At 32.7% G+C, this 24,284-nt stretch overlaps 1 protein-coding gene across 2 annotated transcripts; it reads right to left on the bottom strand.

Moving 5' to 3' along the window:
* Positions 1-4,018: 4,018 nt before the first annotated feature.
* Positions 4,019-23,471, bottom strand: LOC115968126 (LMBR1 domain-containing protein 2 homolog A-like). 2 transcript variants are annotated; one of them, XM_031087389.1, is made up of 14 exons: positions 23,211-23,471; positions 22,268-22,344; positions 17,467-17,625; positions 16,306-16,519; positions 15,223-15,309; positions 14,985-15,124; positions 14,389-14,469; positions 11,963-12,027; positions 11,249-11,424; positions 8,108-8,238; positions 7,903-7,990; positions 5,344-5,557; positions 4,981-5,087; positions 4,019-4,800 (listed from the first exon to the last, which is right to left on the bottom strand). In XM_031087389.1, exons 1-14 carry the CDS (start codon positions 23,376-23,378, stop codon positions 4,354-4,356), a joined length of 2,154 nt encoding a protein of 717 aa, XP_030943249.1. In that variant the 5' UTR covers positions 23,379-23,471; the 3' UTR covers positions 4,019-4,353. The 2 variants fall into 2 exon arrangements, with proteins under 2 accessions (XP_030943249.1, XP_030943250.1); XM_031087390.1 differs by lacking the exon at positions 23,211-23,471 and adding an exon at positions 19,680-19,723 and having other exon boundaries at positions 4,133-4,800.
* Between the last annotated feature and the right edge of the window lie 813 nt (positions 23,472-24,284).

The following is a 24,284-nucleotide window of genomic DNA, read 5'->3' as shown; positions in this document are numbered from 1 at the left end:
TTCTATATATATGCATATAAGCACATTTATGGTACCATTAAGAGTTTACATCAATTTTGATTATTATTTTGCAACTCATACGCAATTCCAATGCAAACACATCATTACGAGCAATGACAAATGTTATAATAAGACCATTAGTACGTTAGATGCAAATTCTGAAGTATGTTATAACTTGTAATCATTCATATAATTATTGTTTACAAAATAAATTATATACTAGCTAGGTTCTCAGATGTTATTACGTACAAAAACATTCAATAGTAGATGTCATAATTAGATAAAGCATGTGTTATGAGTAGGGTAGTTCGAAGGTAGTTACTAGTTAATTCTCTTTGAAAGGGAGGATCGTGGACCAACCAATCCTATTGATCAATTTCAACGGACAGAGGGATATGTAACCATTGATCGAAAAGTAGATCCCATTAGAGGTTTCCCTATCTTTCATTTCTTTTTTTTGTTGAAGAGTAACTATCTTTCACATAAATTGGCACTGATAAAACTTTATATATTACTAAGACAACATTAGCAAAGAAGCATCCTTTGATCCATTTATGTGAAGTGTGTCCCATGTTTGTGGATTTGAAGCTAGCCTTTGAAGCACTCAAGCGCCAAGACTATTGTAAAATTAAGCACAAGGCCTCCTTGTTCTAGGGTATCTTTACATGAACCTACGACGAGACGCTTGGTCTAGATGCCACTTCAGTCACATGTAAGCTCTTGGTTGAACCAAGCACCATGTTGTTATGTTGATGAAGCAACCAAGTTGGAATTTCTACTCATAAGTGGATCTCCAAATTTAATAGAAATAGAGAAGATCATTAGGGTAGGGTTCATCAAACTTTACCATCACCTAACATACCAACTTTATGCTTGTACCAAAAAAAGAATGGGCAAATCAGGTGATGCATGGACTTCTAAGAGACCTGAACATGCCTAACAAGATGATTTCTTGTTGCCAAGCCTACTCAATTGTACATGCAATGTTGTCACATGAGATGTTCTCTTTTATATACGATTTCATTGACTACAACCAAATAAGAATGCATCCTCAAGGATTCATAGAAAACCCTTTTTCATATGCTAATGGAGGTATTCTATATTTCTATTAAGGCCACCTGTGCGCTCCACCATCTATTATTACATGTTCCACGATATCATAGAAGACCATGTGGATGATATTGTGGTTAAATAAGTGATGGCTCTAGGATATTTTTTAGGCGTAAATGCACTTTTAGTCCTTACATTTTGGCTTTTTTTCATTTTGGTCCCTACATTTTAATTTTACCACTTTTAGTTCCTAAACCAATTAACAAGTGTTATTTTCATCCTTTCCGTCAGTCAACCGACGAAAATATTTGAGGTGGCTAACGGAGGAATTTAAATTTTATAAAGAATACCACGTCAGCATCTTTTAAAAAAAAAATAATTTATCAATTTTAACTAAATAAAAAAAAGAAAATTAAAAACAATAAAATACATAAATTTAGATCTAATTCATTTTGAACAAGAACATGATCACAAATTTAAACATCAACAGAAGAATAGAAGAGCACAAACCCAAAACCAAACACAAACTCAAATTTAAATTGAGAAAAAACTTGGAGTAACTTTTTTAGTTTTTCTTAAATTTTCTTGTCAACCAAATACAACATCATCACTAAAAACAAAACCTAGACAGGGCGCTAAACTCTTTATTCATTTTCCTATCTCTCTCTTCCTTTCAGGTCAAAAATCTCCCTCGCCCTCTCGGGTTATTCTTATTTCTTTTTCTCTTTAAGTTCGGGTTATATCTTTTGGGATATGGATTTGTTCTAGGTTTAGAGAAAGAGAGGTTGAGATGCAGTGGTTGGGATTTGGGTAGAGAGAGTGGTTGAGATCGGCGGTTGTTTGGATTTGGGTTTGGAGTGAAAGGGGCTGAGAGTGGCGGTGATTTGGAGCAGATCAAGGCGAAGGAATCTCCTTCTTCAGCTTCTCCCTACACCAACGACGAGCATAATATCAAGGGGTAAACTTTAACGACAAGTGGGTCTTGATCTGAAGAAAACGATGGGCAACATTTGGGTTTTTGGATTTTTTGGTTGATTTGATAATTTTTAGATTTGATTATTTTGTTTGGGTTTGAGAAAATTGGGGGGTTTTGGTTTGTTTTTCCTGTGGGCATCTGACCCGATCTTCATTGACAATTCATTTTCTCTCTCACAATTCAACCAATCTGGATTTTTTGTTTGTTTCTCAAGAAAATTTATGGATTCGAAGGTTAAGGTTTGCTTTTTTGGAGATTGGTTTGGTTGTTGGGTTTATGGGTCTTCTAGGTTTGGTTGTTTTGTTGGAGATTCGGATTTGGTTCTAGGAGATTGATTTTGCAGGAGATCTAGGTTTGAGAGTTGTAACTGTAATTGTAACCGCCAACTCACCAGGTTTGAAACATTTTGCAGGAGATCAATTTTTCTTTGCTTAGCTACGTGTAACTTGATAAAATACAAAAATGACTTGAAGAACTTGATGTTTGTTATTGTGTTCTTTGTGATTTTAAATTTGAGTTTGTGTTTGGTTTTAGGTTTGTGCTCTTATGTTGATGTTTAAATCTGTGACCGTTTTCTTGTGTGTTTTTGTTCAAAAGAAATTAGATCTAAATTTATGTATTTTATTGTTTTTAATTCTGTTTTATCTTTTTTTATTTAGTTAAAATTGATAAATTATTTATTAAAAAAAAATTAGATATTGACGTGGTATTTTTTATAATATTTTAATTTTTCCGTCAGTCACCTCAGATATTTCTGTCAGTTGACTAACGGAAAGGACGAAAATAACACATATTAATTGGTTTAGGGACTAAAAGTGGTAAAATTAAAATATAGAGACCAAAATGAAAAAAAGTCAAAATGTAGAAACTAAAAGTGCATTTACGCCTATTTTTTAGGGGGCAATAAGAAGATACATCTTGAGTAAGAGATGAATCTTGCAATTTACATGGTTTCCTTATTTAAATTTGTCTATAGTACGTACTAGCAATAGAATGAAAAATAAATTATAGGTTCATTTGATATATTTTTTCTTAATACAATAAACATATTAATAGATAAATACTTTTATCTATTAGTTTAGGACAATTATATGTTTATATTGTACTATCAATGTAAGATTTGCATTGTAAACAATTATACTATACACATTTGCTTAGAATCATAGTAAGATTTACATTGTAGATAATTATATTGTAAACATTTGCAAAAAGTATACAATATTAATTGTACCATACACATTTATTTAGAAACAATGTAGATCTTACATTGATAGTAAAATGCAAACTATGAATTTTCTATTAGTTTATTTCAAATCTTTTTTAAAATCTAAATGGTTTTTTTTTTTTTTTTTTTTAAATTTAAGATGAAATTTTTTTTTTTACTTTTGTTGCCCCGCCCCCTCTTCCTCATATTAGATAAAATTCGTTTGTTGTTAGATTTTTTTTTTTTTTGTTTAAAAAGATCAAAATATTGTTAACATGGTCTTATTTAACTTATTTCAAGTGGGTTTAAAAAAAATTTTGTGTCAGAATGTTCAAAATTTTATTTTAGGAGGTTCAAATAAAAAAAAAATTATATAAAAAATAATAATAATTGCCAACTCAAGGGGGGTTCAAATGAATCCCGTTAAATCAAAGTAAGCCAAGGATCATGTGAAAAAATTGAAACAAAAACTAATAAAAAAGTCCCTTCATGTGGATGATAGTTGGAAATTCACTATCCACCAAAAAAAAAAAAAAAAAAGTCCCTTGAATTTCTCTCTTTACCAGCCTTGAACCTTAACCCATAATGAAGATAATTTTAGCACTTTCCAACTCTGCAAAGAGATCATGGCCCTTTTATATATATATAGAGATAATCGCGAGGGCTTGGACTTGCACAATATGAATAAGCATTAAGCAACATTTCAGAATCATTCTTTGATGGAAGCCAAGTGCATGAAAAAATCTGCAATGGCTTCCTTTCTGGTAAAAGAATAGATTTAAATTAGGTTGGAGAAAAACGTCACATGTATAAATGACTATACACAAGATGCATGCAGTAATCTACCACGTGCTTAAAATTACAGTACTTACCCGCTGAGTTCCCCATAAATCACTCCTCTTCAAATCATGGGCCATATTTTCTTTTTACATTTAACCCCAATCAACTAGTAAAAAATGTGTGTGCTTTTAGCATGTTGAGAATTCTCTAGACCACAGGTGATCCAGTCACAATAGAATTTGTTGAAGAGTAAAATTCAACTATCCTAGAAACACATCTCTAGAGTATTAACCCAAAATGATTATACCTATTTTCATAATGGCTCTGCTTAATGTGTAAGAGACTATCTGGATGATTGCATCTCCCTGATGTCCAAGCCATGATCATCATCATTGTCATCATTGTAATAACCTCTACGGTTCACGGTTGGCTGTTTCAATCTCTCAAATATTTCATCAAGTGATTCAGATGAGGAAACATGATCAATTTTGGTTTCTTGACCCTGGCGTAAAGGAATGAATCTCTTGGCAACAATGTTAGACTTCAAGTTTTGAAAACCAGTCTTCATGGCTTCCCACTTTGAGGCTAATCTAGATGATGATCCTGCTGTTACATTTCGAAGATTGCTTGAATCAGCTGTTGAGGAGGTTACATTTTTCTCAACCAAATCCATATTGTTGATAGCTTCTCTGCTTGTATCAATTAGGGCCTCTTCCTTTAAAGATTGTAATTGACCTCTCTTTCCATCCTCCATCACTTTCGTTGATTTCAATTCAGTGTTAACCTTCTCCTGTTACCAATTTCAAATATTCATTATGAGAATATAGAGGAAAAAATAAACAAATTTGCAAGAGCTATGTCAAAAAATCCATGTTGCCAGTATAAACATAAGAATGCATGAATACCATCATTGGAATACTTTGTTAAAAGAAGTGATGAAACAGAAGTGCTTTCTGATGATTTTACATACCACATTATTGCTCCCAGGTTCAATGTCAATGGTAACATTGTTGAAATTCCTTGCTAATGGAATAACATGCTCGCCAACTTTATGTCCTTGCTCAAGCCCAGACCGTTCTAAGTATGGAACAAATTTAATTATTATAAGACTCAACTAACAGTTAACAACTTTCATTTTCACTCAAAGCTGATATATTTGAACAATTCTAATGTTTTTTTTAAAAAATTGTTCTTCTTTTCTTTTTATATAAGTAATATTTCTTGTGCAAGACTGCAGCTAATAATGTTCCCCCAGATTTTCGTAACACCTTTGAGTGCTTTTCAATTAAGCAAGCAATATATGAACCAATTCAGTATGTCGTAATTTGCTCACCTTTTTTCAGAATAATTACTCCTGACTGATCAAATCCATCCATATCATCTGATTCATTTTGAAACTTGAATATCTTCCAATTCCCAAAGTATTCAATCACCCGATGAAAAAAACTGCTTGCAATTAAAATGGTATATATAACCATAATAAGGGGATAGATTTTGTTGAATCCTTTTCCAAAGAAAGGGACTGCATCATCTATATTTCCCATTTTCTGTGCAGAAATAAAAAAAATTCATCACACTTTGAGTAAAATAATGAAATCTTGAGAGTGAAAAAAGAGGGGAGGGGGAGGGGGGGAGTTCATAAGAATGCAGTATTTCTGCGTCAAGTTCAAAATGATTTGTCACCTTTTGTGGCTATCCTAATGTTCACAAACCAATACATATAGCATCCATTAAGTTTAGAAACAGGTATAATGTAATCTAAACTAGGGAAAGCTAAACAAAAATTTATTTTGGCTATATTTTTATGCTGAGAACTGTTTGTAAGAAGTTTTTACCAAACCATATATTGCTCTATTGCTTATTTTCACAAAGCTCTAATGTCCTAGTAAAAAACAATTTAAAAAAACCTTCCCACAATGCTGAAGGATAACTCACAAAAATAAACATTGATAAAGTGATTCATAAAATAAAAATAAAAATAAAACAAGGTAGACATTGATAAATTGAAATAGTTAAACTAAATCATTGAAATATTGAAACGGGGCCTACTAATTAGTAGATCAACCTAAACAATTTCCTTTTGTGAGTTAATAACCGTTCCCAACAATATAATTATCATTTGAATTTAACACCATGAAATACCAGAATTTTACATAAAACTAAAGGGAAAACAGATTGCAATGGTTTAGCTGGTAATATGAAACCAGCAAATGAGAAAAGTCTATTCATTTTATTTCAAATTTTTTATCAGGTTTTGCCCACTTTGTCCTAAAAAGTTTGACTTTCATATGGATTTTTTTTTTTTTTAATTGTTTTAGTGGAATGATTAGATGCCAATAGAAAATCTGATTTCTTCCCATCAATACTTTCAGATCAAATGGAAGGATTTTCTGACTTGACTGCAAGTCAGGGATCTCTCTAATCCTGTAAGTGATATTTCAATATAGAAATTTTAGAGATGTAACAACACCTTAACTCACTAGTTAATTGGAGCATCTATTTTACTTGAAAAATTAGGATGAATTATAATCCGGAAAAAGATTTCTTATGGGGTGGTAATTTAACACATTAAGATTAGTAAGTCCAGATTTTTCTATCCATTAAATACTACATGGAGATTGTGTTTACTATCTTCTCTATGAATCATTTTGGTTTCTGTTGTTAATCAAAGACATGTAAAATATTTAAGATTATTCTGTTCTTATAATGCTCCAAGCAACAAGAATAAAGGTGCTTATTTTTGCTTTCTGAACAAGATGTTTTACTTTCATTTTTCCAATTGTCCAGCAGATATTGCCTTTAAAAACATCTAAGTGAAATTTCTCATATATTCTCTGTATACCATGCCCTAGACATTTTCTTTTATAATAAAGTTCTTATTACTTGTAGTGTAAACTACTATAGTAAGCAGTGTTAAGACAAAATTTGCAATGATCTTTTCTTGAAATCACTCTAAGTTGCACCAGTGGCATCACTTCAGATCACTATTTACTTCTGTTCCAAACAAATTCTAGTTGAATTTTTTTCCACTCATTTGTTCAGCCTTATAACTGGCTTTCACAATCTACAAGAGTGTAAAGAAACCAGCATGCCAAATGCACGGCACATTATGTCATTTACAATCTGATATTTAATAAATACCTCTAGATAAACTAGACAACATGAGAGTTTCTGGACAGCAAAGCTGGAACTGGTGGACATGCTTACAGAGGATGGATCTCAAAACCAAGATAATTAAAAAAAATTTATTAAAAAAAAAAACCCTACTACATATAAGATAATATATACTGTGAGGGAAAGAAGTTTAATGAAACAAACACATATAAGAAGTACATCTGAAAGTGACAATACTTATGTAATCAGAGGAACCTCAAAAACTATCATATCCTTTGTGATTATCATATTTTAACCCTTAAGTCAATCACTTGACTTGTTAAAGAAATGATTATAAAACTAGGAAGTAATAAAAAGAAAGGTTGAACCCAGTGCAAAAAAGCTCCCACTTTTTGCGGGGCTTAGGAGAGGTCATGATAGGCAGCCTTACCCCCAATTTGTTTTGGAGAGGCTGAATCCTAGACTCAAACCCGCACTTATCGCTTTTGGTGGAAGACACTTGCTATTGCACCAAGACCCAACCTCTAGGAAGTATTATAAGGAGGGGCAACATAATTCCCATCTAGAATTGGAATACGACCAGCCATATGTGATTATGCTCAGTACAAAGATTGAAAAACCAAATATATCAATGCAAAACCAACTCCTCTATATTCAAGATTTATATCATAAATTTTATTTATAATAATTTTGGAGGACTGATAAATGAAAAGATTATATATAATATTTTAATATGACTAGCCATATGTGAGTTATGCATACTGTAGCAAAGAAAGACCTGTTCAAAGATAGTTTTTTCATCACCATCAAGACGAATGAGATTGAGAAAGTTGTATGAAATTGGAGGTGCATATCGCGCAACCATCCTGGAAGAAATGTGAAAGTGAGATCTAATGACCAATACCTTTTAAAGAGAATGTTTATAAAATAAAATCCATTAAGTGGTCAAAAACATATTACGGAGATAAAATAACAAAACTTACGAGCATATCATAAGCAAGCTGACCGAGCTTGTTTGCCTGGGTGTCAGTGAGTAAAACATCAGCATTCCAATTTTGAACAAGGAATAATATGTGCATATGCACATATACATCAGAGGAATGAAAGCAGCTACCTGCAAAAAAACAATCCTAGAATTAAACCATTATGACACAAGAAAATTTCAGAATAGGAAACAACCCCCATGAAATGCAATGATGATCTTTATTTACTCCAAACAAAGAGGAGGTCCTTGGACCTGTGCACTGGCAGAAGTGAGCTATTGAATTTAAACAACTTTGCACAAGAGTCATGGAAGATAAAAATTGGAGATGACTGCAGACACCCCATCACTCAAGCAATGACCACCTATAATTTAATCTCTTCTTTAATTAATTAGACACTGCATAAATTGAAGGAAGTAGATTCTCATGCTCACTCAAGTTTTCTCAGAGCATCTGGACCAAGAATGAGAAGATTCAGGGGTCGTCTATAAGAGAACCAGCTAAATGTGGAAATGGCACAAACTGAGAATGGATTTAATTTTCCTCCGACTTTATTAACACATAAATATTTTTTTATTGTTAAAGTTATAATTACATGATGTTGCGAAAAATAACAAAGGCAATATTTAATCAGGCGGCTAACACAATAACACACAACTCTTTGGTCTCTTTTTCTAGTGCTCTTTCATTCTCATTGCTTCAGACACTAATTTACAATTTATAATGTATTATAGTGTAAACATGGCAAAAAGAGACATTGGAAATGGGAATTAAATTTTCCAAGAGTTTTTGGGGAAGGGCTTCCAGCATCTTTCACACTAAATGACGACAAAAGATGCAAAGTCCTTGTAAAGATTGAGAATTTTCACTGATACGTAATCAAGGTCAGTGCTGTATGCAGAGACATTTTGTTATGGCCATAGCAATGAAGGCTTCACATATTTGAAGTTTCTCCCACCACATTCCAATAATTGATCCCATGTCTATTACTAACTCCTGTGCACTGAAATTCATTTCAAAAGTGCAATTCCTTATAAGGCAGTAGAGTATGTGTTGTCCACTGTAATTTACATAATCCTTTCAATTGATTTGACCAGATCTGAAAATTCTGCAGTAATATATGTTCAAATTTCATATCTTCGGGCCATATTTTATTTGCCTTTTTTTAATTCATTTCAACTGAAAATCATAGACCTCATTTGGTTGGCAAGAAACCATTTGGCGAAAACAATCAACTCTGTGGCTATATAGGGTGAAACTGAAACAGGTCCTCTACACTCCCTTGTTTACTCTAGATATTCATTTTTGGCATTTGAAGCCCAAGTAGAAGGAAATGTATTATTTACTTGCATGAGTGCCACATTAATGTCATATGTGAGTTCTAAGATCAAATACAAGTTCTCTAATAACCTCTTTTGTGCTCTTGCCATGCATTTTGGGCATTTAAGGTAACTGGAAAACTTGCATGTTCACACGACTATTCATGTCACTGACCCACTGTTCGCATGCATTGTTCTCACTACTGTTCACAGAATGTTGGCCGATTTGATTTCAGTTTTTCGGCATTTAAAGCCCAAGTAGAAGGAATTTTATTACTTACTTGCATGAGTGCCACATTTCTGTCATATGCGAGTTCTAAGATCAAATAAAGGTTCTCTAACAACCTCTTTTGCACTCTTGCCATGCATTTTGGGCATGAAAGGTAACTGGAAATTTTGTCCCTTCCCTACTAAAACTCTAGTAATTTAAAACCCTAACCCTTCTTTGTAAACTGTTTTTTTTAATAGGTAAGAAAAATTATATTAAAGAAACTAAAATATGCATAAAGGGCACATAGTAGTCCAAAAGTACAAAAAGGGTAAAGAAAAAAAAAACAGAAAACTAAATATGAAAAAGAAGAGAGCTAATGAACAAAGGGATTGAGTCACAAGTTGTGAGTTCCAAAGCCGAGAACAATCAAACCAATAACCCAAGATCCACGAATCCTCTTAACCCTAAGTTCACCACAAGCACACATAGAGAAATTTTCCAATTTGTCCTATGTCAACCACTCAATGACTATTTGTAAGGTTTTTCCTTTATTATCAAATCCTACACAACCCAAATACTCTACTTACACTCTGTACGACAAACATTAAATTAATTCATCAAAAATTAATCAAAAAACTTTATATCTATCAATCTCTAATCAGAATCATCTATGGTGAGCATGTTGGTCAAGAAAAGAACAAAAATCCAAAATCCAAAAGAGAGTTTGTTAAAATATAGCTCCGACAAAAATTTTTACAGGTAAAAGAATATTAGAATATGTCTTTGAGTTATTTTTTTATATTAGCATGTTAATAACAAAAATACCCTCATTAACAAGCTAATATAAAAAATAATTCAAAGTAACTCTAAGAGTTTAGTTTTACACTAGTGCAAATGGATTGTCCATTCATTCAACCATGTGAGGTGACCTCCAAACCATAGAGAACCAACCAACAAATTTGTCTACAAGAAAGAAGAAAAACATCACCATTTCAAAGTAGCATTACCTAAACAGTAAAATCATCACAATACCACAGTAGGTTGCGTTGTCATTCCCAATGTAATTCCCATCCTATTCATCCATGGCTTATTTTCATTCAGCAGTACAAAAAAGAACTAGCACCAAAAATTACCATCCCCAACTCTAGGTGAAACTAAATAATGCAAACCACACTTCTGACATTAACATTATGCCACTTGGAGTCCGTATGCCAGTCGTAACCTTTTATGTTCCAAATCACTCCAGTACCATAACTCCCCAACTTCTTTTACTAGTACCAAGTACCAACACAAGAAACCAAACACCCATCAGTCACTAATGCAAAGGTTCATACATCAAGGATGCAAAGGCCACTGAAGTTCCATAAATTATAATTTATATACAATCATCCAGCCATCCCTCCTTGCCACATTTAAGCTTTCTCCATTTTCTACACTGTCTTTAATTATAAATTCATTATGCTAAGATAATGGTCAAATGATTAAATTTACCATTTCCAACAGCTTAAGCTTTTTGGACAAGTGGTGATCTATCAAATATTTTGAACATTCAATAGAGAGAGAAACCCTCAAGAAAAAGGAAAAATTCCATTCCTCAAAAAGAAAATTTACCTGCACAAGTACCTCCTGCCTTCCTACGGCATTTATGAGAATAGAGAAAAGAGATAAATCAACTCCACTGGGCAGTATTGTGGCCTCCGCTAAAAGAATTGCAGCTGACATGCAACCTAATATAATTGCCAAGAGTTTCTTAAGTTGCTTTCTTAGAATACACCGCCACATCAACTCTGCAAAGAATTGAAGTATATGAGAATCAATGGAATTTATATAAAAATCATTTAAAATGTATTTAAACAGTTACTTTAATGCACAAAATCATTAAGAGTATAACCTGAAGCCTCGCATCATATATCATCCAAATAAAGAAATTTAACCCTTTTCACATTCAAAATTGTATTTAGAATGTCAGCAAATTAAAACATTTCAACTTTTTTTAATGATTATTGATGGTTTACTTCTTTTATGGAACAAAAAGGTTCAATTTCTTGTAGCAATTCCATTCTAAAAGAGAAATTGTGTTTTCAAATGATAATGAAAAAAACATTGGCTAATTTTATTTTATTGGAACAGAATAGAGCCCTGTTGTTCACTAGCTCCAGTAATCCAAAATCCCATTGTAAGACCATCAGATGAATGACAAAACAACCATTATTTAATTGTCTATGTGATTATCATGTTCCACCATCCCCAAAGTACCACAAATTTGGAAAACAGAATTGAAATTACATGCATATACAGAAACAATATTCAGATTCTGGTAATTACCAATCATATCAAGAAAAGAACCTAGTGTGCCTGATCGTTCAGGCCTAAAGCTTGAAATATATTTCCTGCAAAATTAAAATATGAATAACTAGCATCAAGAAAAGGCAGCATGAAGTGATCATCAATCCAAAAGAAAGGTACTAAGCTGTACTACTGATGACATTACCACTGATCATCTACAATTATGTACTACAGTTGATTGTTTCCAACGTGTGACAAGAAATTTTTTTTTTTAAAATAAATAAACAAAGATACTTTATTGATAAGAGAAGAAAATTCAAATACACAGGATATGTATCAAGCTACTCCTAGAGAATTACAATCTGAAATCTAAAAAGTTTAAAAATGCTAAAAAAGGGCGTGGAAAGGACATTGTCGAAGGTAGGCATCCAATCGTAAAAAGACCACAAAAATAACTACTTTATTACATGCAGGAGACGACGTTCATGGCTTAAAAATTCCTACTATTCCCTCCTTTCATTTTTTCCAAAAGCACAACAGCGGTATTCCATATTGATACAGTCTCATGTCAACTGAATCATCCTTCCAGCACGCAAGCATCTAAATCGCAACATCCAAGATACACCAAATAATGAAAACACAAATAATCAAGAATCTCTTGCCACTAAGCAATGAAGTAGAGGATGAACAATTGATTCCCACGACATTTTCACATGAAATACCAACCAATAGTCACTGTGTTCCAGCTTGGAAGATTATCCACAATTATAATCTTTCCCAAAGCTGGTGTCCCTGTCAAAAAAAGTTATCTTCTGAGGCACCTTAGCACCCCTAATACTCATCTAGGGGACTTTACTCTTGTAGATCCTCTCAAAGCATCATAAAATGACCAAATATCAAAATTTCTAGACTTAATTAATCTCCAGACATTTGATCTACACCTCTACTAGAAAGCAAATGTGAATGTAGCATATCAAAAAGCTTAACCATGCATTCCAATTCCCAATCTTGCAAAGCACGAATAAAACAAGGACCCCAATATCACATTCTTCTGTTTGTTGAGTTGCTATATAAGATACAACTGAAGCATAACAGCAAAATAAATTGATCAAGGAATAGATCCTTTGTAGAAGCATCACCACACCATACATCATGCTGAAAATAGACTTGTATACCATCTCTAACAAGAAATTTAATATATTTAGAAAATGAGATCAAACCTTCTCTAATGCTCTTCCATAAACCAACCATGTGATCCTCTTATTCTCTTTTCAATCCCCTACCCCCATTCTTCTCATATTTCACAATAATGACACCCCTTCAGTGTGTACGGGTTGGGTATCTAAAAAGTCTTTCCAAACCCAAATCTCTATATATTACATGCCAAAACATCTATTAAATTTAAGGAATTCCATCCCAAACTCATCCCATTATATTTAAAAAACTCAAACTCATCCAAAACTCGTCCTACTTATCTAATTATGGGTTGGGTTATTTATCTAATTATGAGTTGGGATGAATGGGTCAAGTCAAGTTAACCTAAAAACTGAACATCTAAAATACTCTTTTTTACACTAAATTAAATCATATTTAGAAACATAATCATGTACCATAACTATTTTTTGATAATTTGATAATTACAACAAAGGGGGAGGAGGGATTTGAACTATGGACGTCTCTGTCGGAAACACTTTGAGCTATAAAGCTCTTGGCCATAAGCACCAAAACTACTCAATTGTCATAATTCATAATGTTCAAACCAATTAAAAATACTGAAAATCCAATATAACAATTTACATCACATAACATTTAAATTCTAACCATCTAAGCAAACATAACTTATCACACATATATCTAAACAAACATATATGTATCTATATAATTCAACACATACATACACATATTTATATATATGAACGTAAGTATGGATGCATATATGTTTGTATTTAACAAATGCATAACAATTATCAACAAACCTTGTTAATTGAATAATAACTGATAGAAAACACATAATAGAGTAACAAGTATATGGTCTTAATGATGGCTTATTCAAATGAAGATTGAAATATGTGTTCATACAATTATCTATGTTGTATGCTTCCATACATATACAAATTCATGTGAACAAAATAAGGAAGTGAAATTTATATACATATATGGCTGTACTTGTACACACATACACCCACTGTCACACATACACAGCCACACACACATACACAGAATTAAGCATTGACATTTCTCAGATTAAGAAATAAATGAAAGAAGACTTAGTAATAAAAAATACTAAGAATCATGCAGATAAGCAACCAATTTCCTAGAATCAGAGATGCTGACCCAATTCACATAGTTCAGAACACAATCAAATGTTGGATACTTTCACAGCATCCATAAAAGTTGAATCTTTTAAAGATAGAAAGCATGTGTTAGACTTAATAAAACCAAAAATAAGTGGTTTTAGAGCAAACCATCCAGTCACATCACGGCGCTCATTATTTTTCACAGTATCTTCCAGCTCAAGGGCTTCCAACACAAATTTGGTATATTCGCTGTGACAAAATAAGTTAAATTTAATTACTACTAGAAAAAATAGACAATTAAAAAATAATCAGAAGCAAAGTGAACTAAAATCATCTCTAACTTTAAATGTTAACAGCATAGCAGAACTACTTGTGTTAAAAAGCAATAAAATGCAAATGCTTTTATAAATGAAATTCAAAAAGCATACCATCAATCAAAGACCTATGCTCTTTTCTTATATACAAAATGCATTTATATAATTACTAAAGGTAAGGAATAGCTTTGTAATGAGAAATCAGATCGATGAATTACGTAAACTGGGGGATCCACAGTTCTACCAGAAGGAAACAAATAAAAAATATAAGAAATAGACATGAAAAAACTTTCACTACAAGGCACCAGAGAGGAAAGTCGAATCTTTCTGAAAAATCAGTATTTGAATACACACACACTTACACACGTATAAAATGTTGGACGTTTAAAGCTTCAATAATTCAGAGTGTACAGCGCCTAAAAGTTCTTAACCAATTCTGTTAGAGTTTACCTTCTATACCGGTAATACTCCTCTCGAGCTCTTCTAAGTTGACGCCTTAGTGTTGCCATTGATTTCTCATCAGTGTCGTAATCCATATCATTTTCTCCTAATCTCCCACCTTGAGGTTTGAAAGAAGGATCTTCTTTTAACTAGAAAATAGAATTAAAAATTATAAAAAAAAAATTATAAAATCAAATAAAAAAACATTTTAAGAGCAACTAAATGAATTCAGTACAAGTAGTACTACCATTTGAAACAACATATCATCAATGATATTCATGTAGGGTCTCAAAGTATCACGCTTGGACATCTGCTTTGATGTTGCCTGAGCAATCTGATCATACACAGCATCAGAAACTATTTAAGGGGCAAGTGAAGAAAGATTTATAAAAATAATCAGGTTACAGGACATGCATAACTGAAAATTATAGAAATCTATATATTGCCAAACTGGAAACCGGTGGTGTAGAAGATTACAAAAATCTATATAATTTTGCGATAAGAAGATATCAACCTAAAACAGGTTTGGGGCTGGCCGGTTGGACGGGGATGCAAAAAATATACCAATACAATGACAATTTTGATGGTTGAGCGTAGGTGGAGGTGGCAATGATGAACAAGATATGAAATTGGCTGATCATTGTAAATGAGGCAATTTTTTGGATATATTGAACTTGCTTTTATAATTTATTAGAATACGATGTACATATCCTTAAGCTTTTTGGACAAATAGTATTTTATGTATTTGAGCAAGAGATCCTGGACTCTGAAACCTCCCACCTGTTCAAACTCACATTAGGCCTACTCATTGAAGGAATTTTTAAATCTACAGACAAGATATTGTTGAAATAGATAAATCTACCCATGCTTAACAGCTTAAGATTTTCAGTGAGATGCTTTAGAATGATATCTGAGGCCAAATGCATCTGCCACATTGGTTGAATGTGGAGCTCCATTTGGGTTTAAATGATAGTTTGGCATCTCTGCCTAATAGCTTAAACTTTTGGGTTCGAATATAAAGAAGGTAGACTCTAACATGGATTACTGGTGATTAATTTCTTACTAAAATGATTTAAACACTTCAGACTTATATCTTCACTTCAAGGGAACACAAGATTAGACACTCAGGCTAAGACTGAAGTTTTAAAGCACCAAACACAAATGCTGATTAACTACTTAATAAAATGACTTAACACTTCACATCATTAAACAAGCAAAAAGTATATACAATGAAGATCTCAAAAATTTATAGAGAAATCTAGCTTCTCATAGCTAATTATATAAAACTGCCAAATAAAGCTTTGACTTTCACAAGGGGAATTAAACTTACCACAATAGCATTTGAAAATTCTTGGTGTGCATCATCAAGTTCCACAGCCATTTTGGCAACTTTATGTGTCAGAACCTTTTGGCGAGCAGTCCAATCTGCATTTTTCCAAATGCCTTTTGGAATTTCACTCAGACCAAAGCCAAGAAGAAATGCACCAGTAACAAGTCCAAAAGTATTTGAGCAAGCCATGGCTAAACCCAGAATACCACCACTCCTGAAATAACTGACTATTGAGAAATGAAAGAAGAGAAAGAGGGAGAGATAGAGAGTGCAATCAGCTGGAAACAAGCAAACAAGGAACTCATAGTGCTTAGAAAAATAAAACAGACATTAATGCAATGCAAAATGAATAAAAAAGAAAAGGGAATTCTATAATTTTAGCTTCTCAATCAGACACTTGCCTAATGACAATGCATGAAACATCAAAAGGCTGAGATAACAAATACTTTCGTCTCACATACACAAATATTAACACATTGCAAGAACTATTCTCCATGCTTTGCCTCAAGTAGGACAAAATATGTGTGTCAAATGGCTAGTGTTCCTACTATACCCCAAAGCTGAGCATAAACGGAAGTTTTGAAAGAGGCTTAAGCTATAATTTTATTGCTCAAACAAAACACTTTGAACATTCTTCAAAGCTACCTTCTCCAATCCAAAATGGCAGCTAAGACCAGTGTATTTGATTCGATCAGGACAAATAGGGGTTTTAACTGACTTCCATGATGTAAATAAAGCAAGAAAACAAGTGGTAGGCAATGGCTCTACCAGTAATGCTTCCTTCCAAGAGGTATTTTCATTATGACTTCGACTGTGGTAACCTGAGATTAGCTTATTCTCCTACTGCTGATCTACCAGGCTACCAGCTTTATCTGACATTACTACGATCATTTTCTGATGCATGCAATTTCAACATTTATCTCTGTCACTAATCTAAAAAGAACACTTATTCCTTTTTTTCAGAATAAAGGTCATGTGTGAAAAGTTAAAAGCATTTTATCTACTTATCAAAAAAAAAAAAAAGCATTTTATCTCTTTCTCATAAAACAGTATATTATGGCAAAAGGAACACATTGGCGTTTAAGAATAGAAGGATCACAGTCAAACAAAGAGATAAATGACAAGAATAACAATAATAAGTTAGCAAGGTAAGAAGCAAACCAATTTCTGCGTAACAGAATGAGTAGTATAAGTCCAAAAAGTCCAATAGCGCCAATGCAAAGGTAAAAGACTAAGTTTGCATGTATGCTCGTTTTCAATCTTTCTGTCATAGTGAAGTCTCCAGCATCTTCATAACCCTGAATAGTGGGCGCCACAACCCTGCTTAGAGAAATATTTTAATATAAATCTATGAGAATACATGTTTTCCCAACCCAAATTACTGTTAGGCACCATAAAATGCCATGCTTACAAAGTCAAATCATTAAAAAAAAAAAAAAAAAAAACAAACAAACAAACAAAGATCATAAAGCATAAAGTTAAACAGCAAAAACACTATATTGCAGTAATTCTAAAATCACTCTACTTAACTCAACAAATCCTTCATCCCAACTAATTGAATTAGGCTCTATTAATACCTTCATCAACTAATAGAAGTTAGTTACTTGCATCCTTTTTGCCATTGTATCCTATCTAAGGTCATACTCTATCAACACTCTTTATCATTTCCTTTTTCATTACTTATATCCATTACGCCCCTCTCTAGTCCCTTTCACTCCTTCAACTTAAATCATTGCTAGCACTTACAAGGGGTGAATGTGCCAGTTGAGCTAGAGCTAATTGGTGAAAATCTTCATTTCTTATTCTGTATTTCCACTATTCCACTCATCCAAATTAACTTTCTCATTTCAACTATACTCATTTTAAGAACATAGTACTTTTTAATAACCCAATCCAGTCCATTACTCTCTCTTTTTCTTTTTCTGGATAAATAACATTACACTGTTTCAGTTACAGCACTCTAAGTTGGTTGTTATCAAAAACAGCTTAAAATGGGGGGAAGATTTCTCAGTTGGTTGTTATCAATTACAGAACAGTAAGTAACACATGTCAACAAGAAAACTTCAAGTTAGTCTAGCAAGTGATTGTAGCAATTATACACTACACTAGCTAGTTACAAGTTCTTACCACAGCCCTGTAATATAAATTAGGATAAGAACTTGTAACTTGCTAGTGTCATTTATACAAACGTTTGGCAAAAAGTGCCATTTCAATAAACTTCAGAGTAGGTTAGTGTAATTTACCCTCTAAATTAAGTTCCAATTTTTAGTTGCAACTTATGTTTAGTTGAAAATCAAGAGTTGCTTTCTTCTGGTCAAGAAAGACTTGTTATCAAGGTTTGCAAATCAATCTAACAATTATAATAAAATATCACTGCTTATGTAATCCTAGGTTTAATTACCTAGATTTCTCTCCTTTTAACCTCTCTGCAGTCAAATAAATTTTTTTTTCCTACAAGAGCTCAATCCATTTTACTGTAAAGTTACTGGTTTGCATATTTGCATTGCAAATTTGGAGATCCTCAATCTTAATTCCACAGACACCACTTAGTCTTCTCTTCCGGCATCCAATTAACATAAGCATAAGCTTCTATTGCTAGATTCCAACAAATCATTATAGACTTCAAATCCTTCTTTGGAAATTTCTAAGAACAGGAAAAGGAAGATGTTCAAGGTTTTAAGGTCAGGCTAAGGTTCAAACTCGATGTCATAATTATTTAGGAATTAATTAAAATACAAATATAAATATTAAACTTGTAAATATTAGCAAAATTAACTAAAAGAAATTTAAACAGCTTTCAATTGAAATTTATGGGTTTTATAAGGTTAATAGAAAATAATAAAAGAACATGCATTAGAAGTATTATGTTTAGTAATCCTTCAAGTAAAAAACATTTAAATCTAAAATAAGACCATTTTCAAAACCAAAAAAAAAAAAAAATAGCACATTCACATGCAAAAAGACAAATATTAAATCACAAATAAATTTAGCAAAGAAAACAAATCGAACGGTATTAATATATTTAGAGAGGATAATTAACAATTAAACCTTTCAAAGACAAGTGTGTGTGTGTTTGGGGGGGGAGGGTTTCAGAGGTTCGAATCTTCATGGTAACCTTTCCAAATTTTTACAAAAATAGTCACTCTTTTTTTTCTTTTCTTTTTTTAACAAAAATAGTCACTCTATTGAACCACGAACAATTTGGTGGTTTGGCGGTTCACCTGGTTCATTAATATTATTTAAAATGCAAAATTTTCTAAATAAAAAACCTGATTGTATTTTTATTACCTATAATGCGGTCCAGTACGGGTTTCAAAAACCATGTTTACAAGTCATCCAAAAAAAAGGAAGACTAAATGGCTATTTTCATTTACCTCTCTTGTACATATATCCAGTACTGCATTAGGCAGTTCTTCATCTGAAAAGAATTAAACTATCCCAGTTAAACCATTACTGGCTAAACAACGAGAAACGAATATGCTTCATTAAACCCATCAAATAACAGAAAGATTAAAATATTCATGCAGTTCAGCCTTTCATCCTAGATATTCTCCTTTCATGAACTCCATGATTAGCTGTTAAAACATAATGCCAGACATCGTCACATTAAAGGCAAAGTGATTTACTATTGAATAGTAACATATTTACTACAATAGGAACTATCTCATAATGAATAATGTACAGAAAGGATTACATTCTAGACTTAGCTTTTTTTTTTTTTTCTTTTTTCTTTTTAAGTGACATTAATTAAAACAAAAGGAAAAAAGAAAAAGAAAACGGGTGTTATCTGGATGGCTATCATTGTTTGATGCGGTGCATTTGGCGGGAAAGAAATAAACGGTGTTTTGAAGACCCTGAGAGGACAGTAGCAGACTTAAAACTTTTCTTCTTTAAAACACTATCGGATTGGATGTTTATCATAGGAAGTCCTTCTATTTCTTTGTTTTATGATTTGATGGAGGCCTATAATTTGTGTATTTGACTGTTTTGGTCCCTTGTTGTATACTTCCTATATACCTGGGTAACTCCTTTTTATGACTTTGAATAAAATTTTCATTACTTATAAAAAGAAAGGGTTCTATCCAAGTACTCGAGGTGTATATAGCGAGTACAAACAAAAACAAAAGAGAACAAGAAGCAAAAATAGAAACATTAAGACACAAAGCTAGTGAAAACTCAAGGAATTGAGAATCCCACAATAGAAATCGTGGGATTTTTCTATTCTAGCGAATACAGCAAATACTTTTGCATGATGTAGGGCATACATCATGATGAACTACATTAGCAAAGAATACCATACCCTTTGTGATACCTCACCCCAAATCAAACATATGTTACATATTCATTTCATCATGGATGAACTAATCTTGTAACATACGTTTGAATCAAGGTGAGATATGGCACAAGGTTCATTTTCGGCATGATCATTGGTGTGGGGATGACACTTTTAAAAATGGATACCCGAAGCTCTTCATGATAGCTAGAAATAAAAATGCCCACAGTGTTGGATTACATGGATGCCTTAAATGGCAGTGTGAACTGGGTTCCTTCTTTTACACTAGCAACTCATGATTGGGAGTCACTATCTAAAAATCAGCCTTTTAAAAGTAATTCTAATTATCAGGTTCAACGAAAAGGCGGTGACAAGTTTTTTCCATGGAAATCAATTTGGTGTAAAATGCCCTCCTCACATGGTATTCTTTGTTTGGACAGCTACGAAGGGAAAAATCCTAACAATTAATTACTTGGGGAAAAGAGGTATTATAATTACAGATAGGTGCTGCATGTGTAAATCTAATGGGGTGTTAATGGATCTCTCTTCCTTCATTGTGAGGTTGCAAGAGACCTGGGATCACTAGGAATCGTTAAAATGTCAAAGGGCTCACCCAAACCAGATAGATCAATGTGTGAATTGCTACAGATCTTGTGCATGTTTGGGGTGTGTTGGGCAATGATGAGGACGGTACTTGAAGATTTGGCTAGCTGGATAGGTCTGTTTGGTAAAAAAAGTAAGTTTGGAGACTTGGAAGGTCATTTCATTGTGTCAAATGTGGTTTTTAGAGAGAGAGAGAGAGGAATGCACAAACTTTTGAAGGATCGGAACTATCCGTAGCTCAACTGAAGTTTCATTTTCTGCAGTCCCTATATACATGGGAACATGCTGTCAGTTTCATTGACTCATCAGATTTTTGGCTTTTCTTGATAAATTGAATTATTTACTTATTTTAAGGTTATACTTTTATACATCTTGTGTACATGGTTCACGCCCCCTTTTTGTGCTATATAATTGAAATTTTATATCTTACTCATCAAAAGAAATACATTTCAAATTAGTCAGATAATCAGTTGATAAGACAGTTACAGTAAACAATTCTTCTTTTTAATCTTTAATGGATTTAAAAAAGAAGCAGGTCCTACTTGCTGTTTCGAATAATTTAAAACTGCAATTTGAGAATTATATTTGGCTGAATTTGTTATAGGTTTTTTAAAACCAACTTGCTGATTGAGGTAACTTACAACAGCTATTGCAGTACATACGGATTTTAGTAACAAGAAATTCTTAACAAAAATTACTAAAACCAACTTCAAGCAAAGTCATTCACAAACATTTTCCATGGAATATTACAAGTAGGACATACATATGTACATAAAGTTAAGCAACTAGGCTCATAGGCTCAAAAGCAAACTCTTTAACTTCTGTAACAGCAAGCAGTGAGAGAGAAAATATAGAAAACAAAAAAACAAAAAATCTTTAAAAATTTACCTGAGGACTTCTGCTTAAGGTTGAAGATTAAATGAAACAAAGAAGTGTAACAGATATTCTAAGATACCACAAATAGGTTCCAATGAATAAAATTTCCATTACAAACTAGATAAGCTCAGATGAAGGCTAAACCTCCTTTATCATAGGGCTCAGGAAATAAATAAATATAAAAGATAAACTAATTAGTCCATAGCTTACCAGGTAAGTAAAAAAGTACTCCAATATGAAAAGCTCCAAAAGAAAGATATCCCTCCATTATAGTGGCCCATTATTGTCTGCCCATTATTGTCTGCATGATAAAAATTAAAGAATTATGTCATATCGTTAAACCACTCAACTCTGCAGCCAAATTTAATTAGAAAGCAATACACAATATCACATCAAACACACACACACACACACACACAAAAGTTTAAATAATGAATAAAATAGAAATTAAAACTTCATGTCTGAGGAGATCAAAAATGAGCATAACAACACATTATGTATAGCAAATCTACATTACGAATATAGCTTCAGAGCTATCAAGCAAGAGAGATGGAGACGCCAAAACTATAACAAATAAATAAATAAGTTTTTATTTGCATTCTTGCTCAAAAGCGAAAAAATTTTCAAGGGGTGAATCTGATCATCATATAATATTACGATCATTCATTTAGAGAAGTAAGTGTTCGTGTGTGAGAATCTAGGAGGGAATGACAACCTATCAAGGTCAATTGGGCATCATCCACAAAGGGATCATTGATAACAAGATACAATAGGATTTGAACATATGACATCCGCTCCATCATAATTAGTTTTTATCATTAGTTTAAGAAACTAATTGGTTTTTGGTATAGGTGGGATTCAAACCCAAATTCCTTATTCAACAACAAAAGATTTAACTAGTCGAGCTAATTGTATGAAAATTAAACTTTTCTTTTTTTAATAATATAAAAAAGAAGTGTTTTCAGCTAATACATCAAATAATATATACCATTTCCATAATCAAAAGAAGTAAATATATAGATCAATGCCGGATTTATTTGAAAGGTTTGGATACGCAAATGATCAAACCAACCATGACCCATCATAGATCATATGTGAAGATCATCAAAAATCAGCAAAATTCAAAAAGTTGCAAATGGAAAATGAATATTACGGTCCAAATGTCGGCGGGTACGAGGATGATGAGAGAGAGAGAGCAGAACCAGGTGTATCCAACGGTGAAGAGAACGTATCTGGGGACATGGGGACCCGCGAAATACTTCAAGGTCATCACAACCATCCCCATTGTTAGAGGTAGCGATATCAGATAGAATACCCACATTCTTCTTCTTCTTCTTCTCTCTTGTAAGAATATTTCTGTGAATGAGAGAGAAGAAGAAGAAGAAGAAGAAGGTTGTAGAGAGAGAGAGAGAGAGAGAGAGAGAGAGAAAAGAATGTTTTTGTGGTTAACGCTTAGATTTCTTTTGAAGACAGAGAGAAGAGAACCGGTCAAGAGGGAGTTTTTATTTCAAGTTCCAGGACCGCCTAACTTCAGCCCCACTCTAACGTCTCGCACGTTTTTTGTTTTGTTTCTCTCTCTCTCTTTTTAGAGTCTTACACCAAAGATTTGTTTTGGTTGGGCCAAACAAACACTGCACCTAAATTATTTTTCTTTACCAAACATTTGTTTAGAAGTATCCACTTTTAAGGGGCGTTTGGTTTTGATGTTCAAATTCTTGGAAGTGTGATAGGCATCCAACCAAGTCTTTGACCAAGAAATAGGGGAATTCACACTACCACTGTTGGTAGGCCTTACGGCCAGGGTGGTCTCCAATCCAGGGGCGGTGCCACCTTATGGCCAGGGTGATTAAACAAAAAGAACCATATGCTTTTATATTCTTTTAAGCATATACTACAACTTTACTTTTAGTTTTTGCTTTACCTGACATACTGTCATTGTATAACTACTTTTCCTTAAAAACATTATAATATATATTATACAACTAATTGGTCAAAGTCACGTAAATTTAGCTTTTTTCATTGTACAATTACTTTCCTTTTTTCTTTTTCCTATAATTTTGATTAGAAAAAAATAGTAGTTTTAGTTAATTAAGTGAATAAACTTAAAAAGTTACTTAATTTTTATATAACATCAATTAATTCATTATATATATATATATATATATATATAAAATAAACTTTTTATTTTTATGATTATAATTAAACATGTGATTGTCCATTCTAAGGA

The sequence above is a fragment of the Quercus lobata genome, chromosome 11, assembly GCF_001633185.2.
Source record: "Quercus lobata isolate SW786 chromosome 11, ValleyOak3.0 Primary Assembly, whole genome shotgun sequence".
NCBI lineage: Eukaryota > Viridiplantae > Streptophyta > Magnoliopsida > Fagales > Fagaceae > Quercus > Quercus lobata.
This window is presented reverse-complemented; position numbering and strand designations above follow the sequence as displayed.